Genomic DNA, 16,080 nt, shown 5'->3' with positions numbered 1-16,080 from the left:
TATTTGAGAGAGTGAGCAAGAGAGCACAAGCAGGGGCAGGGGCAGGGGCAGAGGGAGAAGCAGCCATGGTGGCTTGATCACAGGACTCTGGGATCATGACCTGATCTGAAGGCAGACCCTTAAAGACTGAGCCACCCAGGTACCCCATAATCAAACTTATTTTGAAAGGGAGAATCACGCTAACACTGAAGATTCCCTGAGGTGCTCAATGTAATGCAATTGATGACAAACCTGTGTAGCACTGACCATAGCTCATTTTGATTTGCATAGCTAGCCTATATTAAAATTGTTGGTATTATCTTAAGACACTCCCAACTAGAGGATAAGGTTTAAGTGACAAGAACAATCATAGAAACAAACTGAAGGGCAAGGTGTATTAGAGAAGACAAGCATTTTCAGTAAGGAAGCTTTAGGGGTGGTTGGGGAGGAAAAATGCAAGCCACGCCTCTAAAAAATGGGAGACTGAAATATGATGACCCTAACTGCCTCAAAGACCTATTTTATTTTATTTTTAAAAATTTTTTATTTATTCATTTGAGACACAGAGATACAGAGAGAGAGAGAGAGAGCATGAGCAGAGGTAGAGGCAGAGGGAGAGGGAGAAGCAGGCTCCCCGCTGAGCCAGGAGCCCCATATGGGGCTCTATCCCAGGACCCTGGGATCATGACCTGAGCCGAAGACAGGCGCTTAACCATCTGAGCCACCCAGGCGCCCCTCAAAGACCTATTTTAATCAAATATTACATACACAAACATTTTGGGGGTGGTGGCAGGGTATAAAAATGTAGTTTTTACTTTCTCTTAATCCCTGTTTCCAGATGGATCAGGGTTTTCTCCTGTATTAGGTTTAACCAGCCTACCAGGTTCAACTATCCAGCCATGACATCCTAGGTGTGCTTTGCCTGGTGAAACAAACTGAGAATGGCAGGGCAGGAGGATGACTAAACTACAGAGAAGAAGAGGAAGAGGGGAGCATAAAGACTGATGGGGAGAGACAGAAGGGTGTAACGCATATGAAAAGAAAGTGCAAGGAAGAGGCAGCGTAGGGTTGGGGTTGGCTTCACCATCCTTCAGTTTTGGACACCGGTGGTTCGATTTTGGCGGCAGGGAGGGGCCCTGCTTCTTCTGTATGGAGCTCTGGGCTCTCCCGTATTCCAAAAGGACCGCAAGGCCTGTAGTGGGTTCTCGCCGTAGAGCACAGCACCGAAGCTCCCACTTTGCCGGGAGGTTCTCCCTGCGCCCAGGTGTTCCTCAACCCTCCTCTCCTCGCCCTGAAAGGCGGATTACATCATCCCAATCTGAGCAGCCCGGCCAGTTTTTCCGTGTCAGACTCCTGCTCTCTGGAACGTCAACTCTCGCTCCTTAAGTAAAACCAGGATGGAGCTCTAGTGTTTCTTCTGTCACGATTAGCCACGAGGGAGGGCACTCCAGGATGCGTCTCATTTTAGCAAAGAACCTATTAATGACCCAGGGCGCCACTTTTTCTCGCGTTTACGAACTACAGCTACACAGGAACACACGGCCATCCAAGCCAGTCACTGCGCCAAGACCTTCAGCTCGACACACGCCACAAACACGACCGAGAGCATCCTCAGCGTAGCTGGGAGAGCGACCCCAGGACGAAAGGGGTGGGGTTTCAAGGGGCTACTCCAGCGTGCCGCGCCTGCGCAGTCACCAGGCAGCGCCTCCCCGCGGGGCGTGCTCGTAACGCTGCGCATCCTATCAGACGGCCGCAGGGAGCGCGCCCGCGGCCTCGCCCTCTCTCGCCCCTCCCCTCCCTCTTCTCCGCGGGGCCTTAGACTGGGGCTCGGAGACCCGGCGCGCCACTCTCGGCCCCCGCATGCCCCTGCACCCTCCGGCGCGCGTGCGCAGAGGCGATCCGCAGGGCGAGGGCGCGAGGGAAGGGCGGGCGTACGTCCTTGCGTGCGTCTCAGGCAGCGCGCACGCCGGCGTGAGAGGGCACGGGGAAAAGGTGGCTCTGGCCGGGGCGGCTCGGCTTCCTGTGGCTATGTAGCTGAGCTCGTTGGCTTGGGGTCCTTCCTCGCTGCCACCGCCGTGTCCTGGCGCGGAGTTTCTGCTCGGGAGAGAGACCGTCCTCACGTCCGTCGCGCTTCCTCGACGGCAGAGCTTGCTCGCTCGTCCGTGGGAGCGTCCCGGCCGAGCAGCCCTGAGGGGGGAGGGGAGGCCATTTTGTCCCGACCGACTCCCCGGAACCGGGCGGAGCGGCTGGGAGAGGCTGTGGAGCCGCGGTCGCCGCCCTCGGAGGCACCAGACGCCGCCACCGTCGGGGCTTCCTCGACGAGGCCGTTCGTAGGTCGCCCGCGCCCTCTCGAGCCCTCGCTTCTCCTCGCTTTTTCCCACGCTTCCCCGGTACTCCGGCCTGAGAACGCCCAAGTGAGGAGTTGGCCGTAGTGAGAGGGACCGATCCCTTGGGGCCCCCGGCGGCGAGAGCCTGAGCCGCTCCTCCCAATGGCGAAGAAGACGTACGACCTGCTTTTCAAGCTGCTCCTGATCGGAGACTCGGGAGTAGGGAAGACCTGCGTCCTTTTTCGCTTTTCGGATGATGCCTTCAATACCACCTTTATTTCCACCATAGGTAAGACCTGTGGGAAGATGGTGTACGGTCTGGGTAGCTGCAAACCGTTTCTTTTACTCCAGACATCTTGCTTCCCGTAATAAACGCCTTTGTTTCAGTGATTCCGATTCCAAGCGACAGATCCAAGTTACTGTTTGAATCGACATCGAGCTTACTGGGGCGGGGTCTTCCCATGCTTTCCATCTGGTCTTTTGCTTTCAAGTCTCCTACTCTGTTCATTGCCTCTGTTGCAAAATATGCAGCATTAACCACGTCCCAGAATGGTGTTTCTTTAAGCGACTGGACTGGCTTTTTCCATATTTGTGTGGCGTTAGTAGATGTACGGTACTTGTAAGGGATTTATTTTAGTGGTTTGGATCGAAGCCGTAGTAGTCATTTGGTAAAGGCCTGAATTTATACTTCAGGGCAAAGAGAAGATTCCATATGGTCATAACTTAGAGTGAACTTGAGGGTTTGTGTGAGGAATAATTAAAGCAAATTAGAGGGGAAAAGTGAGTTCCCCGCGTTGACTAATCCATTGATGTGTCAAACAATCGGAGGCTCTTCGTGCTTGGGGTGGGACTCAGTGGCATGTTTGCCTCACAGTGCTTTTGCAGACATCAACAGAAGCAGTAATCTAAAAGAGATGATCAGTTTCTGTCCTCAAATCCGAAAGAATGAAGTTCTCTCCTATTTGACTTTGCGCTGCAGTTTACAGGAAAACATTTGGCCAGTCCTAGCCCTAGAACTTCTCATGTACTTTCACCTCATGTTTCAGAATTACTTAGTGTGGAAGTAAGAACTAAAGATTGACCTTTTTAGTCGGTTTCCCATTTTGGAAAAGAAAGGGGAAGGCTCTAGGAAAGTCCCTTCGGACTCTGGTTAGAAAATTTAGTGGAATTAACACTTTTGTTAAATGAATTGTATGTGAAAACCGTCCCCCTGCCCCCTATAAGTATCTTAAAGAATACATAGTTGCTCCTGTCATTTGGAGCCCAGCACTGAGCGTTGGGGAGTGAAACCCAATTATAAGTGTAACTAGTTTTATGTTTGAGACGATTTTAAAAAGCAACTGCAGTCTTTTCGGAACTCTGAAAATTGTCAGAATTAAGCTGATTTCAGTTTATAGCATTACTGGAATGGTTGATTTGCACTTGATCTTAGCCAAAAGGCCGAGAAGCGATGGAATGGAATGGTTGATTTGGATTTCTCATGACAGAATTTTTGTCAGCTACTTAATTCATTCTTACAAATTATGCTGAAACTAAATTGGGCAAGTGATCATTTAAAATAGATTTTAATTTTACTCTTCCTTTTTTGGGGGTGGGTAGGAGTCCTTGCAATCATGATTTCCTGTATACGATATTATTCTTTTGACCTGTCATAAATTTCATGAAATTTAGAACTTGTTCTCTGCTTGTGGATTAGCACCTTCTACCACTGTTTGCTTTTAATACTCCACTTTTAACTGTAGCTGGGTGGGTCGGGTGGTTAGATAGTTCAGCAAATATTTATTGAGCACCTAATGTTAGGCACGGTTTTAGGTACTATAAGTGGTGAGTGGTGAACACAGTAGACCCCTCGAGCAGCCTAGTGAGGACAATCAGAGTGTGGGAAGTGCTACAATAGGGATGAGCACAGGGAGGAGGGGTGACTAGCCTAAATCATGGGGAGTCTTGAGTAGGCTTGCATGGAGATGATGTCTGAAATGAAGCCTGAAGGACATAGGAATTGGACCAGAGGGATGGCATAGGATCTAGAAATTCTGGAAAAGGGAGCACAGTATAAACTTGTAGTAAGATCAGGGATTTAATTTGTGTGGGCAGCTTTAACCTGCCATTGAGAAGGGTGGTGGAGAGTAGGAAGCAATGCATTACACCCCATCTATTCCAGTTTTTTTGTAATGGGTACATAACCCACAACTAGAACTCAATCCTGTAAGATAATGACACAATCTTGTATAGTCCTTTTTTTTAACCAACTGAGCCACCCAGGCGCCCCTATATAGTCCTTTTTTTTAAAAAAGTTTTATTTATTTTTTAAGTAATCTTTATACGCATCATGGGGCTTGAACTCAAAATCCTGAGATCAGGAGTCTCATGCTCTTCCAGTTGAACCAGCCAGGTACCCCTTGTGTAGTCCTTTTATTAGGGAAAATGTGCGGTGGTTTTGGTTTTAGCCTGTTGGGTTGGAATCCTACTTACACAGGCTGTGGGCTTTGGCAGGTTACTTAACCTCTGTGTGCTTCAGTTTTTTCTTTTTCTTTTTCTTTTTTAAAGATTTTATTTATTTATTTGACAGAGGGACACAGCAAGAGAGGGAACACAAGCAGGGGGCGTGGGAGAGGGAGAAGCAGGCTTCCCGCGGAACAGGGCACCTGATTCAGGGCTCCATCCCAGGACCCCGGGACCATGACCTGAAGTGAAGGCAGCCGCTTAACCAACTGAGCCACCCAGGCGCCCCCAAATTTTTTCTTTAAATAGGACCTGCTACGTAGGGTAGTTGTGAGGGTTTTATGGGTCAGTGAGAGTAAAGCATCTAGCATGATACCAGGCACACCGTAGGAGCAGAGTGCATATTAGCTAGATACAGAATGTGTGTCCCTTTGGCTGTTGAAGTGCAGCAGAACAAGTTACGTTATGGATTGAATACCCTGTGTACAGTGGTCACTGAAATATTTGTTAGTGCTCTGCTGACCAATTTCACATTAGACTCTGAAACTTTCATATTTTGATATAAAAATATCTGATGTTGGCATTTTGATAAAGAAAATAGGTTGAAGAGTGTGAACTGAGAAATGAATAAATACATAAGTGTAAAATTCTGAACATAGCTCCAATGTATATTGCATGTGTTACTCTGTGTGCAGGTTTAGAAGTGTGTTGTCTTAAACCAGTGCTGTTTAAAACAAATATAATGTGGGGCGCCTGGGTGGCTCAGTCAGTTAAGCATCTGCCTTTGGCTCAGGTCATGGTCCCAGGATCCTGGGATCGAGCCCCGCATTGGGCTCCCTGCTCAGCAGAAAGCCTGCTTCTCCCTCTCCCACTCCCGCTGCTTGTGTTCCTGCTCTCCCTGTGTTTCTGTCAAATAAATGAATAAAATCTTTAAAAAAATATATATATAATGTGAGCCAGCCACGTGGATATTTGTTGGTATTAAAAAAGGTAAAAAATATATTTTATATTAAAAGAAGTAAAAAAATGAGGTGCCTGGGTGGCTCAGTTGGTTGAGCATCTGACTCTTGATTTTGGCTCAGGTCATGATCTTGGGGTTGTGAGATTGAGCCCTGCTTTGGATTATGTGCTTAGCGGGGAGTCAACTTGAGATTCTCTCCCTCTGCCCCCATTCCCCTGTGTGTGTGTGTGTGTGTGTGTGCGCACGTGCGTGCTCTCTCTAAATAAATAAAACTTAGGGTTCCTGGATGGTTCAGTTGTTTAAGTGTTTAACTCTTGGTTTTGGCTCAGGTCGGTTGTGAGATTGGGCCGTGTTGGGCTCTGGGCTCAGCATGGAATGTATTTTGAGATTCTCTCTCTCCCTCTGCTCCTTCCCCTGTGCTCTCGTGTTTGTGCTCTCTCAAAATAAATCAAATCTTTTTTTTCTAAGATTTTATTTATTTTTGCGAGGGGGGTAGAGAATAAGTGGGGGTGAGGATGGGGGTGGGAGGGGAGGGGGCAAAGGGAGAAGCAGACTCCCTGCTGAGCAGGGAGCCTGATGCAGGGCTTGATCCCAGGACCCTGGGATCATGACCTGAGCCGAAGGCAGATGCTTAACTGACTGAGCCACCCAGGTGCCCAAAATAAATAAAATCTTTAAGAAAAAATAAATCTTTTTTTTTAGATTTTATTTATTTATTTGAGGGAGGGAGAGAGCGTGAGAGCAGGAGCACAGGTAGGGGGAGGGGCAGAGGGAGAGGAAGAAGCTGACTCCTTGCTGAGCAGGAAGTCTTATTCGGGGCTTGATCCCAGGCCCTGAGATCATGACCCGAGCAGAAGGCAGACACCCAACTGACTGAGCCACCCAGGCGCCCCAGAGAAAATAAATCTTAAAAAAAAAAAAAAAAAGATGATTTATTTATTTAAAAAGATTTTATTTACTTATTTGATAGAGAGAGAGATGAGAGGGAACACAAGCAGGGGGAGTGGTAGAGGGAGAAGCAGGCTTTCTGCTGAGCAGGGAGCCCGATGCAGGACTTGATCCCAGGATCCTGGGATCATGACCTGAGCAGAAGGCAGACGCTTAACGACTGAGCCACCCAGGCGCCCCTATTTTTTATTTTTGTTTTTTAAAAGATTTATTTATTTTAGAGTGTGTGCGTGTGGGGAGAGGGAGGGGCAGAGAGAGAAAGAGAGAGAGAGAGAGAATCTCAAGCAGGGGCTCAATCCACAGACTTGAGATCATGCCCTGAGCTAAAATCAGGAGTCAGACACTTAACCAACTGAGCCACCTAGGCACCCCAAAGAAGAATTTAATGATAAATTTTAACTCGTTTTTATCCCAAATGTTATCATTTTATTATGTTATCAAAATTAAGAAAATGTTGATATATTTTACATTTTTTTTCCCAGTGTGTATGTTATACTTACAGCTAATTTCAATTTAGATTGGGCACATTTCAAGTGCTCAATAGTCGCATGTGGCTGGTGGCTACCATATTGGACCGTGCATGTCTAAACAGTCTGAACTAGCTAGTTGGCTAATGTGCAGATGACTAGAAATGACTTTGGATGTATACTACTTTTAAAAAATTTTAAATTTTATCAGTAGACTAGGGTTGTTTTTTTTCTCTTTGACTTTTTAAAAAATGTGGAGCATTCTCTAATTATAATGATAGTGAAATTTGAGTTGTTACTTGATAGTTAAAACCTCCTGAGGTTTGGATAGGTAGTTATCTTGCTAGGTGAGTATTCAGAAATAAATAGAAGTAGGTATTCAGAAGGGCCAAACTGTCAATATTAGGCAGGCCCTCATTATTTCAGTCAGAATCATTTTAGTTGTTCATTGGTCATTGATTCTTGGAAGAATTTTTACAGGCTTATTGTGCTTATAGTACACTCAAAGACTACTGTATTTAAATTTTTCTGTGTCCTTTTAATTCCCACATATTTACATCAGAAATTATGTATGATATTTATGGTCAGATTTATTGCAGATAGAGTTGCCAAAATAAATTACTGGTATGTTTCACACTCAACATTATCAAAGAGAATCCAAGGGCACTAGACTATAAGCTACACAAGGGCAGAGGTGGGTTGTTTGTTTTTGTTTTTGTTTTTGCTGATAGATGCTAAGCACCTAGAAGAGTCTCTTCATTTAATGGGTGCATGATAAATAATGAATGAATGAAGAGAGGCAGACAGACAAGTAGTACAGAGTCAGGATCCTCTAATATAGAATAGGGACCAGTTTTGTTTTAATATTTTCCTTTCTACCTCCTTTCTGAGCATTATATATGTGAAGTAGATTGGGATCTTTGCCTAAAGATATTAGCTGTTTCGCTAATAGAGTAATTTTAGGGTAAAACTGGCCTTGGAAATTCAAAGATTGTTTGAGAAGTATTTGCTAGAAGAGAGTGACTGGTTTTGGACGAGCAAATTTTAGTGGTTGATAACCCTCTTGGCAGTATGAGGTCAGGAAAACATTACCCTTTAGTGATATAGTAGTTACATGTACTTGTCCCAAGGCAGGAATTTTTAGTGGACTGTCTTACTGAATGTGCTACTTTTTGGTGTTGTTAATCCTCCCTCCACGCCTAGACTTATTATTACCTTTTCCATGGGGAATTTCTTTCATTGGGAAATGGAGCATCTGGGCTCCATGCAAGAAGTTAAATTGGTAAAGACTCTTGCCCCTGGGAGAGGTATTATGAATGCACCCTTTTGTTGTCTTTCTGAGTGATTTTGCTAAGCTTTGGAAGAGGAGGATGGTTCCACTAGCCTGCATTTAAGAATTGGTTGATGAAGTTGAATTGAGCCCATTTATATGGGGAGGCTGCTTTTTAGAGAAATGAAAAAAACCTCTGACATATTAAATGTGGCTGGACTTTGCTGTGATTTTCATTCAGCAGCTTATGCTACAGGAATTCCAGAATGCCTAATGGATCATTTGTTTGAACACGGTATTTTTAGGATTGATTAAAAACTATCCAGACATTTTTCCCAAGGAGGATATACAAATGGCCAGTTAGCACATGAAAAGGTGTTCAACATCACTAATCATTAGGGAAATGCTAGTCACAACCACTATGAGATGTTACCTCACACCCATTCGGATGACTGACTTCTCACAAATGCACTTTGTTACATCATTACCTGTTTTAAGTTCTTTCAGTTCCTTTGGGTGTAGACCCAGAAGTGGAATTACTGGATCATGTGGTAATTCTATTTTTAAGTTTTTGAGAAACTACCATATTTTCCACAGTGGCTGCACTGTTTTACATTCCCACTATCACTGCACCAGTGTTCCAGTTTCTCCACATCCTCACCAACACTTATCTATTTAGCGGCATTATTCGTAATAGCCGAATGGTGGAAACAACCCAAATGTCCGCATGAATGGCCACACAAAATGTAGTATTGTATACATAAAGTGGAATATCACTCAGCCTTAAAAAGGAATGAAATTCTGATATATGCTACAACATGGCTGGACCTTGAAAACACTGTGCTAAGTGAAACAAGCCAGACCAAAAAAAAAAGGGACAAATATTGTGTGAAATCATTTATTTGAGGTACCTAGAATAGGCAGATTCATAGAGAAAGTAGAATAGTGGTTACCAGGGCCTGGGGACTGGGTAATGGGGAATTATTGCTTAATGTGTACAGATTTTCAGTTAATGGGGGAATTATTGCTTAATGGGTACAGAGTTTCAGCTTGGGGAGATGGATAGTGGTGGTGCTTGTATAACAATTAGAATAAAATGCCACTGAATTGTATGCTTAAAAATGGTTAAAATGCACAAAACAGGCAAATATTCACTGTATGATTGTACTTACATGAGGTATCTAAATTCACATTCATAGAAACAAAGTAGAATGGTGAAAGGTAAGTGATAGTCCCCCAGGGAGTGGGGGAAGGGGGAAATAGGGAGTTGTTTAATGGGTATAGAGTTTCAGTTTTGTAAGATGAAAAAGTACTGGAGATCTGTTGCACAACAGTGTGAATATATTTAATGCTACTGCATTATGCACTTAAAACTTGTTAACATGGTAAGTCTTATGTATATTTTTACCATAATTTAAAAAGGTAAATTTTATGTTATGTATATTTTACTAAGAATCCAAAAAACAAGCAGAACTACCCAACACTTGACCCAGTTCCCTGTAAGAGCATTTGATCACAGACAGCCCCTCACTGTTCCATGTGATAGCTACTATTAACCAGTGGTCATTCAGTCAAGAGGATCCTTTATGGTATCTTACCACACTTGAGTGTCATTGGTCTGTACTTTTAGATACTGAAGACAGGTTTGTCTTTTTGTTGTGTGTGTCTACGTAGAACTCCTTGGAATGTTAGAATCATGAAATATTAATGCAGGAAAGAACCCTCCAATTAATATTAAGAGTCAGGAAACAGACTGGTGAGGTGAAGGAAGTTCCAATAGGTTGTATGGCTGATTAGTGAAAGAGTTGTTTTTTTTTTTTTTTTAAAGATTATATTTATTTTAAGAGAGAGAGCCGCACGAATGTGCAAGGCTTGGGGGGAGGAGCAGAGGGAGAGGGACAAGCAGACTCACCCCTGAGTGTGGCACCCAAGGCAGGGCTCTATTTCACCACCACAAGATCATGACATGAGCCAAAACCAAGAGTCAGACACTTAACTGACTGACACCCACATGCCCTGAAAGTTTTGACTAGAATCTAGATCCAGTTCTGTCTATATTCTGTCATGGCCATGTTTCTCATTCAGAGAATTTCATTGTTTTGTTTGAAAAAAAAATTAATGATGGATAATTCTTCCTACGCATCAATTTCTATTTGAAAAGTGGAGTTGCAGTGGTTTTCTGCTTTGTTTTTGTTTTGGAAGAAGTGAGGAAGAGTAACAAGTATCAGCACCAAATATCAAAAAGTTTGTTCAGGTTACTTGTCCTTTGCAAACTTAGAGCATACCAGAGCAGAGCTAAGCGGATGTTAGGGATAATTACTTTCATTTCCAGAATCATGGCGTATGAGATGTGGCAAAGGAAATAGTGATACTCCTGTTTGGTTTGTAAAAAAGAAAGAATGATAGGAGAAATACTGGTAATCTGTCAAGTTTTAACAGTACTAGTTTCCCCAGTCAGTGCTGTGGTAGGAGCTGTGATTAATAGAAAAGTGTAAGAGCTGCTTGAGTGTTGATTTACAAATTAGAAACTGCTATTTAGCATAAAATATAAATTGTGTGACTAGAGATCTGCATGCGAAAATTGCTTATGGAGATGGTTCGGTCATAAATGAACAGTTTAAAGCTACAGAGCATGTTAATAGAACATTTTCTGAACCCGAAAGACTGATAAAAGTCTTGTAAAGGTCATAGATTTACTTCCTTCAAATGATGAATATTGGGGGTTAATAGAAAAAAAATTTTTTGTAAGATACTATTTTTAGGTAATCCCTACACCCAATTACCTGAATTTTCAGTCCTGAAATCAAGAGTCGCATGCTCAGCGGCGCCTGGGTGGCTCAGTTGTTTAAGTGACTGCCTTTGGCTCAGGTCATGATCCCAGGACCCTGGGATCGAGCCCCGGTTTGGGCTCCAGCCCCGGTTTGGGCTCCTTGCTCAGCGGGGAGCCTGCTTCTCCCTTTCTCTCTACCTGCTACTCTGCCTGCTTGTGCTCTCTCTCTCTCTGTCAAATAAATAAAAAATCTTAAAAAAAAAAAAAATTGCATGCTCTACCTACTGAGCCAGGTACCCCTGGAATAAGTTTTTAAAATCTGAATTATAAGATAAAGAATTTGAAAAGATGGTTAGAATAAAATTTTGGTGAAGAAAACTCACCTGAAGGGAAATCTGAAATGAGAAAAAAATTTCTTTGAAAACAGTGTTTTGGATTATAAGCAAAAATGATTACTTGATGTTTATCCTTCTTTCCAGAAATGAAAAATTTGTTTTTTGAGGTAAACAGCAACTGGTGATGGAACACTGAGTTTCCAGTATGACCCAGAAACAGAGCATCCAAGGTTGTAAATCATTAGAAAATGGAAAAACCAGTATTCTGGAGACCCAAAAAGTACAACGTATCAAAATCAGAACAGAAGGACTGTGTTGATTTGTTTCTTTCATATCAATAGAAATGCTTATGTAGACTTTTTTTAATGGAGGTTTTTATTAAGGCAGTTGTAGATTCACATGCAGTTACAGAGGGATCCCTTGTACACTTTACCCAGTTTCTCCCTATGAAAACATTTTTTGATACTATAGTATATCACAACCAGGATATTGACATCTGGCATGGTACACCAATCTTACGTACATTTCCCAGTTTTATTTTCATTTGTGTGTATATGTATTAAATTCTCTCCAGTTTTATCAATTGTGTAGGTTAATGTAGTCACCACCACTATCAAGATGATGAACCGTTCCAAGGTGTAGGGATCCCTAGTATTATTTTAACTATACTCCTACCCCCATTTATCTCCTCCAGAAATTTGTTTTTCATTTATAAAGTTTTGTCATTTCATAAATATTATATAAATGGAATTATATTGGATGTAACCTTTGGGATTGGCTTTTATTCACTTAGCCTAATTCTCTGGAGATTCATCCAAGTTGTGTATATCAGTAGTTTTTTTTTTTTAAAGATTTTATTTATTTATTTGAGAGAGAGAATGAGAGAGAGAGAGCATGAGAGCGGGGAGGGTCAGAGGGAGAAGCAGACTCCCTGCCGAGCAGGGAGCCCGATGCGGGACTCGATCCTGGGACTCCAGGATCATGACCTGAGCCAAAGGCAGACGCTTAACGACTGAGCCACCCAGGCGCCCTATCAGTAGTTCTTTTTTATTGTGTAGTATTACATGGTATGCATTCACCACTGTTTGTTTAACCATTCACCTGTTGAGGAACATCATGGCTGATTCCAGTTTTTGGCTGTTATAAATAAAGCTGATATGAATATTTGTGTATAGGTTTTTATATGATCATAAGTTTTCATTTCTCTGGGATAAATGCCCAATAGTATAATTAGTGAGTCATATGATAATTTCACGTTTCCAGAGAAGCTGTTCTATTTTACATTCCTACCAGCACTGTGTGAGTGATCTAGTTTCTCTGCATCCTTACCAGCATTTGATGGTGTTACTATTTTGTATTTTGCTATTCTGGTATATGTGTAGTGATACTCTCATTGTGGTTTTAATTTGCATTTCCCTGCTGGCCAGAGGTGTTGAAAAATCTTTTTATGTCCTTATTTACCATCTGTATATCTTCTGATGAAATGTCTGTTCATGTCAGTTGCCCATTTTCTTGGATTGTTTTTACTGTTGAGTTTTGAGAGTTCTTACATATTTTAGATGCTAGTCCTTTGTTGGACATGTGCTTTGCAAATATCTCCTAGTCTGTAGCTTATCTCTTCTTCATGTGGACACTTATAGAGCAAACAGTTTTAATTTTGATGAGGTCTAATTTTTCTTTTAATGGATCGTGCTTTTGGTGTCTAAGAACTTTGTTAGTCCTAGGTCCTGAAGATTTTCTTCCATTTTTTAAAAAGATTTTATTTATTTGAGAGAGAGGGAGGAACACCTGTGTGAGCAGGGGGAGAGGCAGAGGGAGAAGCAGGCTCCCCACTGAGCGAGGAGCCCAATCTGGGCCTCAGTCCCAGGACCCTGAGATCATGACCTGAGCCAAAGTCAGATGCTTAACCAACTGAGCCACCCAGGTGCCTGATTGACTCTTTTATAATAGCAGTTTATACTGTGCTTTCTGAAAGGTTTTTAAATTTTTTTTTTTTTTAAAGATTTTATTTATTTTTTAGAGAGCGAGCGAGAGAGAAACAGCATGAGAGGGGAGAGGGTCAGAGGGAGAAGCAGGCTCCCCGCTGAGCCGGGAGCCCGATGTGGGACTCAATCCCAGGACTCTGGGATCATGACCTGAGCCGAAGGCAGACGCTTAACCATCTGAGCCACCCAGGCGCCCAGGTTTTTAAAATTTTTATCAGTGATATATAATATTTGAAATAAAACACTGCTAAAAGATTTATAGTAACTGAGGTGCCTGTCCGCAGGGAGCCTGCTTCTCCCTCCTCTGCCCTCCCCCCACCCCACTTGTGCACAGATGCATTCGTGTGCGTGCATGCTCTCTTTCTCTCTCTCAAATAAATAAAATCTTTAAAAAAAGATTAAAAAAATAAAAGATTTATAGTAACAAAAAAAAGGAATCTCTTGTCCCATCCCTCTCCATCCCTGGTCCTGCTCTTGAGAGGCATCCTCTGGCTCTTCTGTTACCTACTTCTATTTTCTTTTTTTCATATTTATTATTATTATTATTATTATTAAGTAAGCTCTACGCCCAGTGTGGGGCTCAGACTCATGACCCCAAGATCAAGAGTCTCATACTCTACTGACTGAGCCAGTCAGGCGCCCCTACCTACCTCTTTTTGAATGATAGGCCTATATAGCCATCTCTTGAGTCATTAATATTAAATGAGAATTTTAACATCTTATAATCTCATCCCACTGTTTCTCCTTTTTGTTAAATTGGTTTCTAGTGGTTCCATTAATATGTCCTTGTAAATACACCTTGTCAAGCCAAATAGTTTTTGACTCTCCTTTCCTCTGAAGTTAAAAGTTTCTATTTGATTAATTTCCTTTTACCCATTGTCTTACGTTCTCCAACAATCTCTCAGAATGATTATCTATATAGTCACATCATCAGACAGTCATTTTTTTTTTCTTCCTGGACACATCTCTTCTAGATCTTTTCTCCTTCCTGCTTCAATAATGGATTGGTCATTAACTAGGCCTGTTGTACAGCTATTGCCTTGGGAATTCCCTTAGCCTCCTCTTCTGTGCGATACTGTTTTTTGTTTTTTTTCTTTTTGGTTTATGGCCTTGGATCGTTTCATGGTTTAGTAGCTTCTTGAAAAAGGGGTGCATGGCAAAGGAAATTTTTTGAGACTTTACACATTTGACAATGTCTTAATTCTTTTCACTCAACGAAGGTTGACAGGGATTCGGATTCTAGGTTGAAAATAATTTTTCTTGATTTTGAAAGTAGTAGTCTATGGTTTTGTTGCTTTTGATGTTGCTAGCAAGTCCAGTACCACTCTGATACTTTATCCATTATTTGTGGCCTAGTTTGTCTCTGGAAGTTTTTAGGTTTAAAAAATTTTTGAATTCCTGGTGACAAATTTCAGAGTGATGTATCTTAGTGGGTGGGATCTTTTCTTAATGGACCCATTTTTCTAAATATTTGGTGGGTCTTTCCGGGTTTTTCTTGCATTTTTACCCCCTATAATTTTCTTCCCTTTTTTCTGTTTTAATTGGTTTTTGGACTTCCTGGATTGATTGTGTAGTTTCCTATTTTCCAGCTTTGTTCATTTGTTTTAATTTCTGGAAGATTTCCTCGATTTTATCTTCTAACTTTTTTATTGAAGGTTTTATTTCAGCTGTCATATTTTAAAATTTCTAGTAGTTTTTTCTTGTTTACCCTTGAAATTTGTCTTTTAAAGTGTTCTCTTTTCATAAATACGGTATTTTTTTCTTGGAAGATAGCTTTGACATTTTCCTCTACTACTTGGCTGTTTTTTTCCTTCAAGTTTTCTGTGTTCTCCCCACATTTGTTTTATTCTGCATTTTATTTTTTTTATTTAATTTTTTAAAAGATTTTATTTATTGGATAAAGAGAATGTGTGCGCACAGGCAGGGGGAGTGTCAGAGGGAGAGGGAGGAGCAGGGAGCCTGATGTGGGGCTTGATCCCAGAACCTCGGGATTATGCCCTGAGCCGAAGGCAGATGCTTAAACTGACTGAGCCACCCAGGTGCCCTTATTTTTTAATTTTTTATTTATTTTGTATTTGCAACAAATAAGGAGATCACAAAATTTATTCTGTATTTATTTATTTATTTAAGATTTTATTTTATTTATTTGACAGAGAGAGACAGCGAGAGAGGGAACACAAGCAGGGCTAGTGGGAGAGGGAGAAGCAGGCTTCCCGCGAAGCAGGAAGCAGGAAGCAGGGAGCCCGATGTGGGGCTCGATCCCAGGACCATGGGATCATGACCTGAGCTGAAGGCAGACGCTTAATGACTGAGCCACCCAGGCACCCCAAACTTTTTTCTTTTCAAAGATTTTATTTTGGGGGCTCCTGGGTGGCTCAGTTGGTTAAGCACCTGACTTGAGCTCAGGTCATGATCTCAGGGTCCTGGGATTGAGCCTCTTGCTCAGCAGGGAGTCTGCTTCCTCTCCCTCTGCCCCTTATCTTGCCCCGGCTCTCTCTGTCTCTCAAATAAATAAAATCTTAAAATTTTATTTTATTTTATTTTAAGATTTTATTTATTTGAGAGAGAGACACACAGCAAGAGAGGGAACACAAGC

General features: G+C 42.2%; 1 protein-coding gene across 1 annotated transcript in view; it reads left to right on the top strand.

Moving 5' to 3' along the window:
• Positions 1–1,931: 1,931 nt before the first annotated feature.
• The window catches only part of RAB10 (RAB10, member RAS oncogene family), a 49,201-nt gene continuing 35,052 nt past the window's right edge, over positions 1,932–16,080 (top strand). Inside the window, exon 1 of the mRNA XM_006732868.3 lies at positions 1,932–2,595. Within this exon, the coding sequence (XP_006732931.1) occupies positions 2,469–2,595 (127 nt within the window). The 5' untranslated portion in view covers positions 1,932–2,468. The remainder of the gene's footprint in view (positions 2,596–16,080) is intronic.

The sequence above is a fragment of the Leptonychotes weddellii genome, chromosome 10, assembly GCF_054177405.1.
Source record: "Leptonychotes weddellii isolate Sample4059 chromosome 10, ASM5417740v2, whole genome shotgun sequence".
Taxonomy (NCBI): Eukaryota; Metazoa; Chordata; class Mammalia; order Carnivora; family Phocidae; genus Leptonychotes; species Leptonychotes weddellii.
Note: the sequence above shows the minus strand (reverse complement) of the source record. Positions and strands in the feature narration are given on the sequence as shown.